Below are 15,748 nucleotides of genomic sequence, written 5' to 3' on the forward strand. Positions count from 1 at the left end.
TAGTTTAAACATTGAAGGGGCTAGTAACCAGTCCCAGTTCCCAAAGTGGCATTATATAAACCATGGGGAGATCACACACATCCCATCTCACTCCAACAGTAATACTGAATCATTCTTTTGGACATCTACCTTCTCTTACACATGCATCACTCATCTCACACATATATAATTTGTTAAGGATCAAGCTTAAAAGATGACTTAAAAGTTACTGGTTTATTCATGGAATTTAGATTTTATTTTACATCTATTTACATGACCCAAAACACAGCAACTACCGGTACATAAATTATACAAAAAAAGTCACTAGGTTTGTCTCCCATTCATAAATATACATCATAATCCCAGTAAATATTTATGTTCATTCCCTTTAGGCATACAAAACTGCACTGTAATTAATGCCATGGAATACATTCCACAGGATACTGTCACATAAGTGCTTTAAAAGATTTAGAATGATTTGAATTTCTATCTGCCAGTCCTATATTACCCCGTGTGAGGTGCAGGGTCCTGAGGCCAGGCTGCTGTAGTATACAACAGGTGGAAAGGCCTTGCTAGTTACTCTTTGTGATAACAGTGTTTCCGCACTGGTTTAGTCTGTCAGAATATGTCAGAACTATTTTTTTGCAGCCAAAGTAAATTTAGTAATTACAGTTTCTGGAAAGAAGAAGAATTTAGTTCTGTGCCATGACTCCCTCTTGAGAGAGTAAGGTGTTGCCATTGTTACGGAATTACGGTTGGAGTGGGTTTAAATGCTTTACCTTTCAGCCAGCAGCCAGTACTTTGCCCTGCTAGATTAGATGGCTAGAGAAAATACAGTATTAGAGTCCTGTAATTCTGGAGTTAATCCTTAACACTCAGGGGACAACATACCTATTTAACTGTACTGTAATTAGTGCCTGACAGTTTTACTTGCTACTGGGAAGCATCCTGGGGTCTGAAGGTTAAGTAAATCAATGTACCGTATATGACAGCAAAACAGATCATGGGATAGTATAGAGTTTTTTATATAGTATAGAGTTTTTTCTGCAGCCACAGTAGCACATAACAAGATCTGACACTCCTACTAATTCTGGTGTACAACTAAACTAAGCCAACTATTTCTTTGGAGGGACCCAGGCCTCAATCTTGGGTTTGGTGGTGGTGTAGGGCATAAATGCTCTCTCTGTTCCCGTCACGTTTTCCTCATGTCCACTCTGCCATGCATATGCGGTGGGTGGGACCTGGGGTGAGAAAATAAGACATTAATATACTTCACTTATCATCATCATCATCTAACCCTCATCATCATCATCATCAACATACCAGTTCTAATCACCCCCTTATGATATGGAGTGAGGTAGACTACCACCATTATCATCTTCAAAATCATCCCAACCCTGATTCCAAACTAAGAGACAACGTGAGGGAGGAGGAGGATCATCGTCATCCTAATCCTAATTCCTTCCTAAGATGAGATGGGAGAAAGAATGAAAGCATGTGAATAAGTGATTGTGTGTGTGGAATAACTGAATGAATGAATGAATGAATGAGAGTGAGTTACGTACTGTACATAAAATTAATGCCATGCTTCCCCATACTGGGGTTGGCCATAGTACAGCTGGTATTTTCTATGGACCAGAAACTGATGGGAAAAAAAGAAACTGGAGATGTGTAATAATATTTGTAATAATGCGAGAGTCTCAGCTTAGATTTGGACTTTGAGTACCATGCTTGTAGCTAAATGTTTTCTGCTCCAGAGTGATCACTAAAGTTCTGTCCCTCTTTCTCTCTCCTCCTCTCTTTATCAAGCTATCAGTCTAGTTTACTCTCTCTGTACTGCACTAACCTTGGTGGGGGGCTCGTCAGTCTTGTTGTGTATCCAGCCAAACCATTCCGCCGCTATCATGGAACCATCGTAATCCGTTCCAACATTGGGGTTGTACACGACCCAGCGATTACGGCCTGCCGGGTAAGATAACAATTTTCACATTCATCTTGGCAATGGATTTAATTATTCTGTATACTGTACTGCTCTGTACATGGGATTTAATGATTTAAGAGCATTCATCACTTTAATTTTGGGGTGCATTCCTAAATACCATATCACAGCTTTGTCCATATAATTTACTGTAAACTGAGGGAAACTAGGAAATCAGCTATATACTGTAGGTAACAAAGAAACTTTAATATGGAGCTTTTTCTTTAATATTCATTGGTCTTAATAGTATATGTCAAAAAAGGGGGAAAGAGGGAGGGGGAGGCCGAGGATGAGATGGAGAGATGGGGTGGAGAGGTATATGAGAGAGGGGGGTGTGAGTTGGGAGCAGGGGAGTGAAATGGCGGGGGACAGGGCGACTTGGAGGCGATTTGTTTGTGGCCACCCCAAACGGGATTGAGGCGTCTGGCAATAGATAGATAGAAAAAAGGTCATGAGCTGTAACTTGCACTTAAGAACCATTTCATTTCATCACAACACAATACTTTTATGGGTGAGGTAGGGAGAGCCAGAATTCCCATCCATTCACTGGCCATACACTCCTGTGCCTAAAATTCATCCAGCCAGCTTCATCAGTTGATGGTTCCCTAGCCTCGTAACCCTTTGTGCCTCTTTCTCGCATACACATATACACACACACACACACACACATTAAGTATCTATCTATGCCTATCTTTCTCATACTCTCTTTCACACACACACACACACACACACACACACACACACCTAATTATATATACCTCTCATTCACACACACAGACTTCTTTCTCTGCCTAATGCCTAACACCTACATAAGGGGATTATCACTACAGTTGTGGTCCACTTACCAAAAGTCAGCTGCTTGTTTTCATAGTATTTATTGCCAAGGGAATCCTCACCAACAAAAGTACCATCCTTTAGGTCATTAACTCTGCAAAGGAAATAGTAATCATCATCATCCTGACATTTTTCCCACCCAAAATTGATTGCCGACATCATCATCATCCCAATATTTTTAGTTACGATACAAAAAGCCATCTGAACCGTTTTCATTTTTGTAGGCTCCAAGATTCTTGCATGCGTTGGCCTTGGTCACCTAATGGCGGCTCTCCATGCTACTCGATCTCTGGCAGCTTATCATTGCTATTTTGTACATTTGAGCCTGTGAATATCCACCTCCTTTACTGCTCACGTCTCACTACATACAACACTACATTCCTAATACATGCCACATACAAAGATCCCTTAGCACGAAGGGAGAGACAACAGCCACAGAGCTCCAATATTATACATTAAAAACTGCAAATTTACCCAAACACAGCACACCACTACACTCACCAACACTGACATTACACAGAAAACAGATTTCAGTATTTCTACTTTCGGATTTTGAGTGCCATTATATATATCAAACTTCGAGTAATCAGTTTTGAGTGAGATTAAGGTGAAATGGTTTTTGTCTACTTGAGGTTTATTTTTAACTCTTGGCATCATAAATACTCACCTGTATAATTGATAGAGTGATGCCCTGATCCCTCCATGGTTTCTGATGATGCGAAATGCCTTGAAGACTTTATCTAGACCAAAATATGAAGCCATGTCTGTGCCCTCCTTCCTCCGAGACCAGCTGATCACTTGTAAACATTGGCTTGCCGGATGAATATTCTTAAATGATTTATTTTTAAAGTTTTCCGTACCTTACTCGTGACAAAAATGTCTAAAAAGTGCAAGTTAACTCAATATGATATATAATCGTTAGTTCACCTAGTTTACAGTATGTATATATTAACACAAAGGGGTTTTACTGCGCCTGTACTTGTGTATAAATCTAAGTATGCATTAATTTTGTTGTTTGTTAATAGTATGACATGGCAGTGAATGGAAGCTAAAAACCCCACTGCTTAAAAACTTGAAATAATAAAGGTCGCAGCCTAAACAAATTGAGCTCGTAGTCCAGGCATAATCAGCTGATGTTACGCCTCGCTCTGTCTCCTGTCAAATCCTCAATGTCTGCCGTGAAATCCCTCTCTCACGTCCCCGGTGCCATCCTGCGCGCTGATGAGTTCTCCTAACGAAACTGGAGGCCTTGGGGAAATTTAAAACCGAGAGGAACTGCTTGAGAGGCGGGGGGAGGGAAAGGCCAAAGCCAGTACAGGTAACCAGGTCTATTTTTCAGGCTGGTTATTTTCCCTGCTTGACCTATTATCACCTGTGCTTTATTACCTGTTTATTATCGTAGCTCAGTATCGTCGTGAAGTATATATTTTTTCCCCTGTCGATAATAATGTCCAGAGAAGCACCATTTTTTTTTTTCATATTGCGATAAAATGCCGTATGGTTCTCATTGGTGACCTTCATTGACAAGACACAAAATACCGAATCCAAAATGCCAAATAATATGACTCATTTTTCGCTCTTTAAGCCCTTCAATATGGTGACTTTTTGTTCATTTCTTTTTGACTCTTATGAACAATGACTTAACGAGTTCCTAACCCTACAACCCAACTGAACCCAACTACAATAATGTCCACCTGTACGAGATAGCTGGAGATTCCCTGTTGTATGAAGCATTTGTGATATGTCATAGAGATTAATTATTTTACAGGTACCATATTATTACTATCAATATTATGGTTATGATTTTTGTTATTATTAATAGGTTATTATTGTTGCTGAGTTATTCTGTGGTAACACCTTGATGGGACTAATAGGTTATACCCTTTATGCGTACTTTTGTTTTCTTTCAGCTGCAGCCCAGCTCAGTCATGGCACATCAGATGTTGTCGTTGGAGATGGTGATGATGATAATAGTAATTGCTGGTTGTATTATTGTACGATAATGCTGGGACTAACTCCCCCCCCCCCACCAGGATTGGAGTAACTACACCGTGGGAGTAACAAATTGCTTTTTTGTGTTCTTCAGGATTGGGCTGAGTCAATCAGGGCAAGATGAATGCCGTTGATGGGGAAGGTGAGGTGCGTGAGGGGTTCATCTGCCCTCTGTGCATGGAGGACCAGTTCTCCGACGCACGACTCATCGCACACTTTGATGAACGACACAGCTCGGAGGACAAGGCTGTGGTGCAGGCCTTGAAGGGTACATGTTTATTTAGTGCCAGTGTTAATTGTCTCCTTTATTGTGCTGAACATGGTAGAGTAGCAGCCGAGAGAAAAGAAAATCATTGTTATTATTATTCTTTCTTTTATGTTTATACTTTACTGATTGTTAGAGGCTGTGTTATAAGTATTTGTTTCTGTTTTTAGGTTGATATGTGCTGTAGTTTAGCTACTGGTATCTAGAGCTTACGTACTAAAAAAAATATATATATTTTCCTGTATTATCAACTACTGTTTTATGGTTAAGTCATGGTGGAGGGTACGGTATATTAAAACATGGGTAGACAAATTTTCAGGTCAGCATCTACTATTCTTCAGCCATAATGAATAGTTGTAATTGTTGTCAAAGTAACCATAGGTTCATCTGAAACATGAAACTGTTGGACTGCTGCAAGTGCTCTCTTACAGTCCACCATCCTGTTGGACTGCTGCAAGTGCTCTCTGACAGTCCACCATCCTGTTGGACTGCTGCAAGTGCTCTCTGACAGTCCACCATCCTGTTGGACTGCTGCAAGTGCTCTCTGACAGTCCACCATCCTCCTTTAGGGGGATAGGGAGGGAGATGAGGTTGTGTAACTGGGCAGTAGATCTGTCAGGTTATAGTTGAAGGCAGCTGTCTTTAGCTCATGGAGGATGAAGATGGGAATAAAAGTAAGGAAATTCAGTCCACTAATATTCCTTCTCAGGCATGCTAACAAAAGCCAAGAGGGTGTTCCTGAATGAAGATGAGCCGGACTCTGGTGCTGGTGGCAGTGTGAGGAGCCGCAGGCTGGGGGAGGACGATGCAGCCGAGTACCAGACTAATAACCCCTGGAACTGGGACATACCACCTCCAGGTGCTGCTGACTAGTCCTCAGTGATTCTGTGTGTGTGTGTGTGTGTGTGTGTGAGAGAGAGATCTAGCCCACCAAGGACACAAGTTACAACAAATTTCTTTATCTAATGCTTGGTTACCTGATGTTCCCGAACGTTTATGTTTTCTGCAGTCTGAACTTTCCCCTGTCCATGACCCCCAATCTTTGAAACATAATTTGTCCTGGCAGCTCAAAATGAGCAAATCTTCATTTTGGCTCTTTTCAGTTTTTCTAGGGAAGAGCAACGTCTTTGCAGACTTCCAGCATTTGGCTCTGTCTTTTTTTTTCTTGCATAAGATTTATATATAGTACCATTATATAAAGTAGATTGTGAAAGAACTGCCTGGTAACTTCAGTAGTTTCTGGTAGAGCTGATTTGCTAATTTTTGCCATTTTACTGTAGCATTTGTGTGGAGAAAAGTTGTGATATTTCAGAACACAGTAATGGCTTTTGATGATTTGTGTTTCCTAATGCCCAGGCCCATCAAGGAACCACACAGCAGTCTTCAAAAAGATCCGCAGTGCTCGGATAGACTCTTCCGTGGCTGAGACCAACAAGTTATTGATCAGGCTGGACAAACTGCTGAGAGATCTGCCTTCGGACCCAGTCAAGAGAAAAGGTATGGTAACTGTTGATATGTTGTTGAAGAGAGTAGCAGTGCATTTCACCTTTGAGTGTACTGGAATACTCAGGTCCATACCCAGTACACATCAGAGGAGTGATAGTGGATTGTCTACTAATTTTTCTGTAAATTTGTGTATATTGGGGTTATGGTACATGTTTCCCAGGACAGGTAAGATGCAGCCTTTTTTTAGCCCATCTTATTACAAGAGATCTTCCCTAAGCCGAAGATATCATCTGGACGTGAGAGAAAGACTAAACCAGAATTCATCACCAGGTCCAAGGGGCTAATGAAGGCTGTACTTAACTTCCCCAAGTCAAAAACTCACATAGCTAAATAAAAATCACCTGGTTTCAAAGGGTTAATCCAGGTGTGTTATGTTTCAGCCCATGAGCGTCATATTGTGATGTGGGCAGAGGATAAAGACGTGCCGCTGTGTCCGTTCTGTGCGCGCTCCTTCAACCTGGCACGCCGACGCCACCACTGTAGACTGTGTGGTGGCATCATGTGTGACACCTGCTCCCATTTCATCACATTTGAGTATGCTAGTAAGTGTGATGCATTTTCTCACACTTTGTCACATTTGAATATGCTAGTAAGTAAGGTACGGTACATTAGTCAAGCAATAGCATGATGTACAGAAGTTACAGTTCTCTCATTTTAACTAGGCAAGAGATTTCTGCCCTTTTGTAGCTAATTTCCATGCCTTTGTGGTAGAATATGGCAATACTACTGCTCAGGATTCTTTCCATAGTCCTTTATTGTGACCAGCACCATTTTCTTGTGTTGATTTAGTGTTACAGGTCTGTGTTCAAGATGGAGAGAGTAATTTTTTACCAAGTTTAAGTGAATAATGGTTGTATGAAACTTATCTTGATATCACTGGGACTTGGTAAGATGATAATGGTGAGGGTTACTTGTCCAGAGAAACTACAGTTGATTTACTCTCATCTGTTAAAGCCCCATAACCTCTTTCAGCTTAGTTAATGGCCAGATGCAGTTAGATTGGTAGATTGATGATTAGTGATCAAAGAGACTCATTCCTGCTTCATAACAAAGGTTAATTGAATTTCATGCAACCACGATGTCATGAAGTTGTGGGAATGGTCCAGGTCCATCAGATGAAAATAGGTTGACTATTGTAAGCCCTAGACAAGCTTAAGCAACCAGGGACAGATGCAGGGTGGAGTGACAGCCTGACAGGTGGGGCTGCCAGGGCTAAGGTGCAGGTAATACAGTAGTAGAAGTTTTAAGATAAAATACTAACTCATTCATAGCTGGAGCATTTCAGGTACATTATTCTACTCCATATAAACTGAGGTGGTTTGACTCTGCTGCTGGTGAGTGAAATAAGCCTGAGATAGTAATGATGGTGATATATTTTTCCAGAGAAGCTAGTAAGCCCCGTACACCAAGGGGACCCAGACAAGCTTGGGGGTGCACTGGATGGGGCAGGGGGTGGTAGTGGGGCGGGGGTGACGTCCCTGCTCGTGGGGCTTCCGGGGCTACGAAGGTCAAACTCACAGGGTTCACTCAACTCCATACTCTCGGTGGTTGACTCCATGACTGGTGAACAGCACTTTAGGACTTGTAATCATTGTATCACTGTGAGTATGTTAGTTCTTGTGTCATCATCAGCATCATCATCAGTACCTCTTTCCATTGTCATTATTGCAATCATCATCATCATTATTGTTGTCAGTGTCATCTTCATCGCCACCACAGTCACCAGTATCATCATCATACTCAGTAGTGCATTGTATGACTGGCAAACAGCACTTTAAAACTGCATAATAGTTCATGGATACATCGTAGTACACCAGAGCGTGTGTACTCATTCTGTGGTAATAGCATAAAGTTCAATTGCTGTTTATAAAATCAGTTTGCCAGTGTCCTTCAAACTACCCTGCAGTTTATAGGGGAAACTTTAGTATGTATTGGAACACTCTCTTGAGGATAACCTGTTTTGTTTATTTCAGAGACTAAATGTACGTGACAGCCAGATGGAACAGTTAACATCCAAACCAACCCTCACACTGTACTATGAGAAGCTTATGGAGTACAGGCAAGAGCTGGAAAACCTAATACCACAGTACACACGCATGGCAGAGTCTTTGAGGTGTGTATGGATTTACATAAGTGTGCAGAGAGGGTGTAGTGTGTATGTAGTATCATGATATTAAAAGGGGCATACAGTAGATAATACTGTATTTTTAGGAGTTTTGTTTGAGATGTATGCATAACATTTTTAGGTGTAGTCAGTTTTTTCAAGTGGACTCAATATTTTCAGTGTGTTGAGGGCCTGGCGGTGCATAGGGAAGTTTTAGAGGGTTGTTCTATTTTGTGTGAGGCTGTATGTATTAGGTGAATAACCGGTAGTGTTTTATGGTGCCTACAGAATTTATTGAAGTACTGTATCATAATATTTTGAAGCTTGTGTATAATTTTAGAAGTTCATAGACTTTTGGGATGCATATAGAAGCTTTAAAGTGTATATATTTAGGTAGAGTATGTAGTCTATGGAGCTGTTATGTGTGCAGAGAATTTTTAAAAGATGTGTTGATAGTCTTTGGCAGTACATGCATATTTTGAGGCCTGTGTTGAATGTTTTAGTGGAATGTACTGTATATAATATTTTGCAGCATCTATGTTATATTTTGAGTATATGCATGTTATTTTGTGGTGTGCTAAGAGTTTGATTTATGGAGAAAATGTATGAAGTGTTTTGAGTTTATGATGTAATCACTGTAACGAACTCAACTTACTCTAGGTGTGGAGAAACAACGTATGCCTTACGAGATGCAGAGGAGCTTAGAGTTCGAATCCTTAAGAAGGGTGATGGACTTATTTCCATGGCCCAGCGCATACGTTGCCTCGGAAACCCGGGTCCAAACCAGTCTGAGGAAGCATCCGCATCTTCCCCACCAGCACAGGGGTCCCGGCAGGAGTTGCTTCAGCGTAGGATTTTTTCTACGTCCTCTGCATTCCTGAAGGAACACATTCTTAGTCTCCCAAAGCTGCCTTCACATCAGGAGCTAAAGGAGTTGCAGGAGCGAAGGCGGTGAGTTATGTCTGTTCATCTATGTATCGTTTAATATTTCATTACTGCATGTCTCTCAATAGCCAAATCCTGGGGAGGGGCTGGCTACAGACATATCACCTGCTAGTCACCCTGTCCTTCACCATCAGGCTGCCCTCTCTCCAAATCACTGTTCCTATTCATATACAGCACTTCACATTATCCATTCACCTTATCCTCATTCTCCCCCATCCCCTCACCTTCACTTCACTCATATATACTCTGCCAGTCAATCTATCCTCATTAAAAAAAAAGGGGGTAAGGAAGGGTAGCTAATATTCTTTTGATTTTGGTTACTTCCAGATGTTTATATTTAACTTTAAAAATGTATTGGATTACGAGGCTTGAATGGTGTGTGAATAATAGTGTAGCACAGTTAGCTAGGCAGGATTGTTCTTATTCTGTCAGATTTTATCCTGTGCTCTGGACCCTGCCTCACCCCATCCTTAGGTGGGAAAAGATGTCTGGATGAATGATATAATGATAATGAAGTATAGTACTTCTTGAAGTGCAGTAGTTTATACAGTAAAGGATTTATTCCCTCTCCTTTGTGTTCTTCAGAGTTCTTATTTGTAGCCTGCCAGAGCAGCCTACTGAGCAGAAGCTTATTTCAATGACTAATATTGACAGTGGAAGAAATGGAGGGATGGAGTAGAGAGATAAATGAGAGGGTGGGGGGGGTGTAAGTTTAGAGGAGGGCAACCAAATGGCAAGGGACAAGGCAACATGGAGGTGATTTGTTTGTGGCCACCCCTTATGGGATTAAGGTGTCTGGCTGTAGATAAATAGAATATTGACAGCAACTCTTAAACCCCACAGAATAGAAGTAGAAGCCCAGTTAGCGGCAAAGAAGGAGGCAGCACGGCAGGCAGAGGCTCGAGCTGCGGAGATCTTGCGTAAGCGTGAGAAGGAGAACCAGGACTCTCCACGCTCCACTCACACACGGTCATCCAGTTACACACCACCATCGTTTGCTGCGTTAAAGAAGGCCCACCAGCCAAAAGATGTGAGTTTGGTATTGTTGTTATTATTATACCGGTAATAATAGCACTGTAATAATAATTGATGAGGATGGTATTTGTGTGTTCATTATATTTATTTATGTATCTTTGCTCCTTTGCTGCATTGAAGCCCCAGCAGTCAAAAGATGTGAGTAGACCTTTGCTGTATGTTTTTGTAGAGTGAGCAGTATTAATCCTTGAGTAAGATTCCCTGTAGCAAGTAGTTATTTGTCATTAGTGTTATTGCAATATTTAAGTTTTAGCTGCAGATTGGGCTTATGCGAGAGTTTTATCCCTTGATCATTGTGGCTTATAAAATGTTGGTAGTTTGTTGAGTATGATACATAAGACGATAGCTATTGTTTAAGAGATACTAAGTGATGAGAAAGTTGAGGAGGAGGAGGAGGATTAGGAGGAGAAGGAAGCTGACAATGAGTAGGGAGTAATTCTGGTACTGTAATTGTAAGTCCTGTCTCACTCCATCATTGCAGTTTGTAGTGGACACAGGGTGGGGAGCTGACTCATCTGCCCACAATGTAACAGAGACAGATGATCCACTTATTCAACAAATTAATATTATCAGAAACACTATAAAACAAGCCAGGTGAGTTGATTAATTATACCATATATGTTTTTACAACCTGGCTTCTTTATACAGTAAGTCAGGGGGGGCCACAAACAAATCACCTTCATTTCCCCCTGTCCTCCACCATCAGTCAGCCCTCTCTCATACTCACACCATCCTCCCTCATATACCAGTCATCCCTATCCATCCATCTCATTTTCAGTCATCCCCTCCACCTCACTTACATAAACTCTTCTAGTTAGTATCTCATTCTCCATTCTTTGCACATGGCCAAACCATCTCAAGGAATGCATTTAACAGTATAACTTTTCCTCTGCAACTTATACTGTAAATTTGTCGTTCATCAACCAGTAAAATTGGTAAGTCATTCCTGAGGTTTGAAAGTTAAATAGACAGCTTTAATTTCCTGTAAGTTTAATATAAGATGGCTTGCAACAGTGGCTTGATGCAATGGTGAACTGCAAGGGAAGGACAGTGTTAGCCTGCAGTCCACAGGGTTCACATCCTGATGAGCCTGGAGCCACAACAACAACAGCAACATTTGTAAAGTAAAATACATCTTGAAAAAATGAACATTATTCTTTTCAGGATAGCTGGTCGTTATGATGATGTACCATTGTTGGAGGCCAATCTGCGGGAACTACAGCAAGCCTACAAGAACCAACAGCGCCTAATGAACCCATAGCATTCGTCCACTGACAGGTTGTAACTCTTAGCAATATGCATGATTTACTCACTGATGAGGAGCTTATATGTGGTGATGCTGTGTACCTTGGTGGAGTGAAGCAGTTGCCCCATCCATCTGGGAGCCAAATCTTCTCATATTTCCCTGCACTTTGCTGTGGGAACTCTGGTTCAACCTTGGTGAGGTGTTGTCTACCACAAGGGGGCGATGGGGTCCCTGTACAGTGTATGTAGTGAACTGTACCTGTAGAACAGCCCTTCAGAACGTCACTTACCTGTGGTCAGTGGGTCTGCTCGGCCAGACAGACCGGGGTTAAGCAACAACAACAGCAGCAACCCTTTTACCATGAAGTGTCATATGTAAGTGAAAATGAAATAAGGTAATAACAATTCTAAAGAACTTAAGGGGGTCCAATGGGTTTGCAGTCCAAGGGGTTTCCTTAGCTAAAAAAGTCTTCTGGCAGTACAGTTGCCTATGTAATGCTTTTATGAGTAGATCTTAGAGTAATTATTTAATTGTATTTGCAATACTGGTATTTATACAGAATTTTACGAAGTTTTAGAAGGGTTAGCTTATTAGTGATTTTCAAGACAGTCTTATGTTTAGTGACTTTCCTTTACCTTCTTATATTAGGGTTGGCATTTTTTGTGAGTCTGTTCCTGGCAGCTGTGTGTGTTGGTAGTTAAAACAAAGCATGTCAGGTGAGCACGTGTTGTCTAAAGGCTTAATAGAGGTTTTTGCCAAGTTGAATGAAAGTCTCCTAATTCATTATTCTCATTATTTTTGGGTAGAATTGTGGATGGAGTTGAGAGGTATATGAGGGAGGGGGGGGTGAGTTGGGGGGAGGGTAGTCAAATGGTGGGTGACAGAGTGACTTGGAGGCGTTTTGTCTGCAGCCACCCTTTGCGGGATTAGGGCATCGAGCTATAGATAGATAGATAGATAGATGGTGGAAATTTTTGCCAAGTTGAATGTGTCTCTCCAAACTTTTTGTTTTTTTTTTCCAGAGTAGAATGATGAAGATTTTTGCTAAGTTGAGTGAAAATCTAACTTTTTTTTTTTCCCATCATTCCAGGTTAGAATGATGATGATGATGGTGATGGTGAACGCTGTAACTTGAACTCCTTCATGTAACGGAACACACTGGTAAAGTTACAGGAGTGGACTGCAAATGGTTGTACTGTACATCTGAATACATGGTGGTGCTGGTGCTGGTGATATATTTCATAACATTTATATTAGTTCAGGGTAGAATGGTAAGAGTGATGGTGATGATGATGATAGGAGAAGGAGGATAAGGATGATGATGATGATAGGAGGAGGATAAGGATGATGATAATGATAGGAGGATAAGGATGATGATGATGATAGGAGGAGGATAAGGATGATGATGATGGTAGGAGGATAAGGATGATGATGATGATAGGAGGAGGATAAGGATGATGATAATGATAGGAGGATAAGGATGATGATGATGATGATGATGAATTCCAGAACTATGGTATATATGTAATGAGAGTTTGGGCAATTTCTCATTACTGTACACTACAGTAATGGTGTTGGTGATGATGATGATTTCCGTAAACAAATCCTTATAACTGGACACACTGGTACTCTTACAGATATGTCCTGGAGAGGGGTGCCTTCATGTGGTGGCACTGATATAATGGGGCAGATCCCCTGCCTGGTTATACAAACCCCCCCTCAACTGTCTCCCTAAACCCCAAAAGGAGGATGGTGGACTGCAGGAGGATACCAGCTTCAGCCTGCAGTCCACTGGGTTCACGTTTCAGCAACAATAACAAAAAATTACAGATCTGAGTCTTGGGAGAGGCAGCTTGTTGGTTCTCATGCTCTTGTTACGTACCTGTATCGCTGCCATTGCAGTACCATGATTATTTCTCTCTCTCTCTCTCTCTCTCTCTCTCTCTCTCTCTCTCTCTCTCTCTCTCTCTCTCTCTCTCTTTCCATGTAGTGCTTAGGTGTTTTTGGTAACATTTGTGTGTTTGTCATTGTCAGAATCATTTGGCTGTGAATGTGTGTGTGTGTGTGTGTGTGTGTGTGTGTGTGTAAATAGATAAAAATCATCACAATGAAGGGGTAAGGAGTGTAGTTTTGAATTAATTGTATATTTTGAGGTGTAGGGGTCTGAGGTTAGGATATCATATTCCATAATCCTATTTTATAGTCTGCTCCATTTCTGAATTCTGCCCATCCCATATATGATTTGAAAAGTTTGGATGATGATGATGATGAGGAGGAGGAGGCTGTGAATAGTGGTGATGGTGATGATGATGATTTTAATACTGTAATGGTGATGAATGATGCTGATCGTATGCTCATTAATATGCTCATCATCTTATGCAAACATTCTTAGCTTCTGTTTAAGACCAGTTATTATAGCTATGATAGAATGGCACTTTCACTTATTCACTCCTACCATTTTTCCACTATTTTTGCATAGTAAGTTTTGCCTTATATATCAGATCTTTTTTGCCTATATCAGAGTATTAGTTTCCATATTTAATTTAATTTAAGAATAACTAGTTTGGTCACAGTATTATAATGATTTCTGTAAAGTATATGAATACCTTCTGTTTAAGGGGGATGGGAGACCAAGGATGAGATGGAGGGATGGTGTGGAGAGGTATATGAGAGAGGGATGTGTAAGCTGGGGGGAGGGCAACAAAATGGCAGGGGACAGGGCGACATGGAGGTGATTTGTTCGAGGCCACCCCTTACGGGATTGTGACGTCTGGCTGTAGATAGATTAATAAATTGATATACAGTATACGAGCATACCTTCTATTTAAGCACTAATTCTCCTGCCTACAATAGAGTATATTCTCTGTGACTTTTCATTGCTATTCATATCATCTCTGTTACATATTTTTCATTACAGTAAACCCTCTTTGTAATGAACCTCGATTTTCTGAAGTTCAGCGTGACACAGTAGGTCCTTGTTTTTACGGTGGGCCTTTATACAGTCGTTTCCTCATACAGTCATAACACTTTAGCATCGTTTTTCCATTTTGCAATTGTTTTTCATTTGCACAGTTGCTGTCTAATTTCTCCTTATGCAATAGTTTTCTCACTTAGATGATTTCTACAACACTAAGTTCATTAAAGGATCAGGCATTATACAATCAGTTTTCAAAAATGCTCCCCAGTCATAAAACAAAAGAATGCTGTAAACTGTACAACCAGCTGAGCATTCTCTTTACATACAGTATAATACCAGGCAAGTTAGGGTATACAGTCATCTCTCGTTGCATAATTTCAAGGCTGCCAGTTTGGATTATCTGCAGATTAGTGAGGTATTGCAGGGTAGGCTACACTAGTTGAAGGTGTATTTTGGGATTTATTAAAAAAAGAAATGGTATTAAATATTTTGAAGATACACTGTAAACAAATGTATTCTAATGTCTGGTGATGGTTTGGGCACTACATAGGGTTGTTAGGCAGTCTCATAGTTGGATTATAGAGGTGGAGGGCTTTTAACTGGGATGTTCGTTATTTGCCAGGATTAATGGTGAGTGAATGAATGTGTGGCCCATTTCATTTGGCAGGTTTTTGATAGTTCTCCCTCTGGCAGGCTTTTATTGCTCTCAACACCCTAGCTCACTCCATCTTTAAGTACCCTAGGAAAAGAGGATGACGGAAATGATGATGATGATGATGAAGCAGATAGTGGTGGTAAATGTATAAATGCTTTTAGGGTACTGTAAGAATGAATTGTGGGATATAAGATGGCTGTTGAACTTTTTTATCAAACTTACCCATTATTCCCCCAATTAGTTCCTTATATAGAGGGTTTCCTGTGCTTCTGTATTGCTTTGTTATTTTCTT

General features: G+C 40.8%; 2 protein-coding genes across 2 annotated transcripts; one reads left to right on the forward strand and one right to left on the reverse strand.

Moving 5' to 3' along the window:
- Positions 1-219: 219 nt before the first annotated feature.
- ND-B17.2 (NADH dehydrogenase (ubiquinone) B17.2 subunit) lies at positions 220-3,577 on the reverse strand. Its single transcript, XM_080282063.1, has 4 exons — positions 3,459-3,577; positions 2,803-2,885; positions 1,826-1,941; positions 220-1,220 (listed from the first exon to the last, which is right to left on the reverse strand). The coding sequence occupies exons 1-4, from the start codon at positions 3,551-3,553 to the stop codon at positions 1,095-1,097; spliced, it is 420 nt and encodes a 139-aa protein (XP_080138189.1). The 5' UTR covers positions 3,554-3,577; the 3' UTR covers positions 220-1,094.
- Positions 3,578-4,903: 1,326 nt separating this feature from the next.
- Positions 4,904-11,899, forward strand: Rbsn-5 (Rabenosyn-5). Its single transcript, XM_080281202.1, has 10 exons — positions 4,904-5,051; positions 5,758-5,907; positions 6,405-6,545; positions 6,935-7,096; positions 7,938-8,155; positions 8,528-8,667; positions 9,319-9,609; positions 10,447-10,633; positions 11,120-11,232; positions 11,803-11,899. Exons 1-10 carry the CDS (start codon positions 4,904-4,906, stop codon positions 11,897-11,899), a joined length of 1,647 nt encoding a protein of 548 aa, XP_080137328.1.
- Positions 11,900-15,748: the final 3,849 nt, after the last annotated feature.

The sequence above is a fragment of the Coenobita brevimanus genome, chromosome 11 (assembly GCF_032717465.1).
Source record: "Coenobita brevimanus isolate Jiangsu-jjx chromosome 11, ASM3271746v2, whole genome shotgun sequence".
NCBI classification, from domain to species: Eukaryota; Metazoa; Arthropoda; class Malacostraca; order Decapoda; family Coenobitidae; genus Coenobita; species Coenobita brevimanus.

What these genes read in the sequence shown, in the direction of transcription:
- ND-B17.2 (XM_080282063.1), bottom strand. Translation starts at nt 3,553, where the DNA reads ATGGCTTCATATTTTGGTCTAGATAAAGTCTTCAAGGCATTTCGCATC. An exon ending in AAACAAGCAGCTGACTTTTG is followed by an intron (nt 1,942 to 2,802) that starts GTAAGTGGACCA and finishes CTTACCCGGCAG; the next exon opens with GCCGTAATCGCTGGGTCGTG. An exon ending in CTGACGAGCCCCCCACCAAG is followed by an intron (nt 1,221 to 1,825) that starts GTTAGTGCAGTA and finishes TTCTCACCCCAG; the next exon opens with GTCCCACCCACCGCATATGC.
- Rbsn-5 (XM_080281202.1), top strand. Translation starts at nt 4,904, where the DNA reads ATGAATGCCGTTGATGGGGAAGGTGAGGTGCGTGAGGGGTTCATCTGC. An exon ending in CATCACATTTGAGTATGCTA is followed by an intron (nt 7,097 to 7,937) that starts GTAAGTGTGATG and finishes ATATTTTTCCAG; the next exon opens with AGAAGCTAGTAAGCCCCGTA. An exon ending in GAGTTGCAGGAGCGAAGGCG is followed by an intron (nt 9,610 to 10,446) that starts GTGAGTTATGTC and finishes TAAACCCCACAG; the next exon opens with AATAGAAGTAGAAGCCCAGT.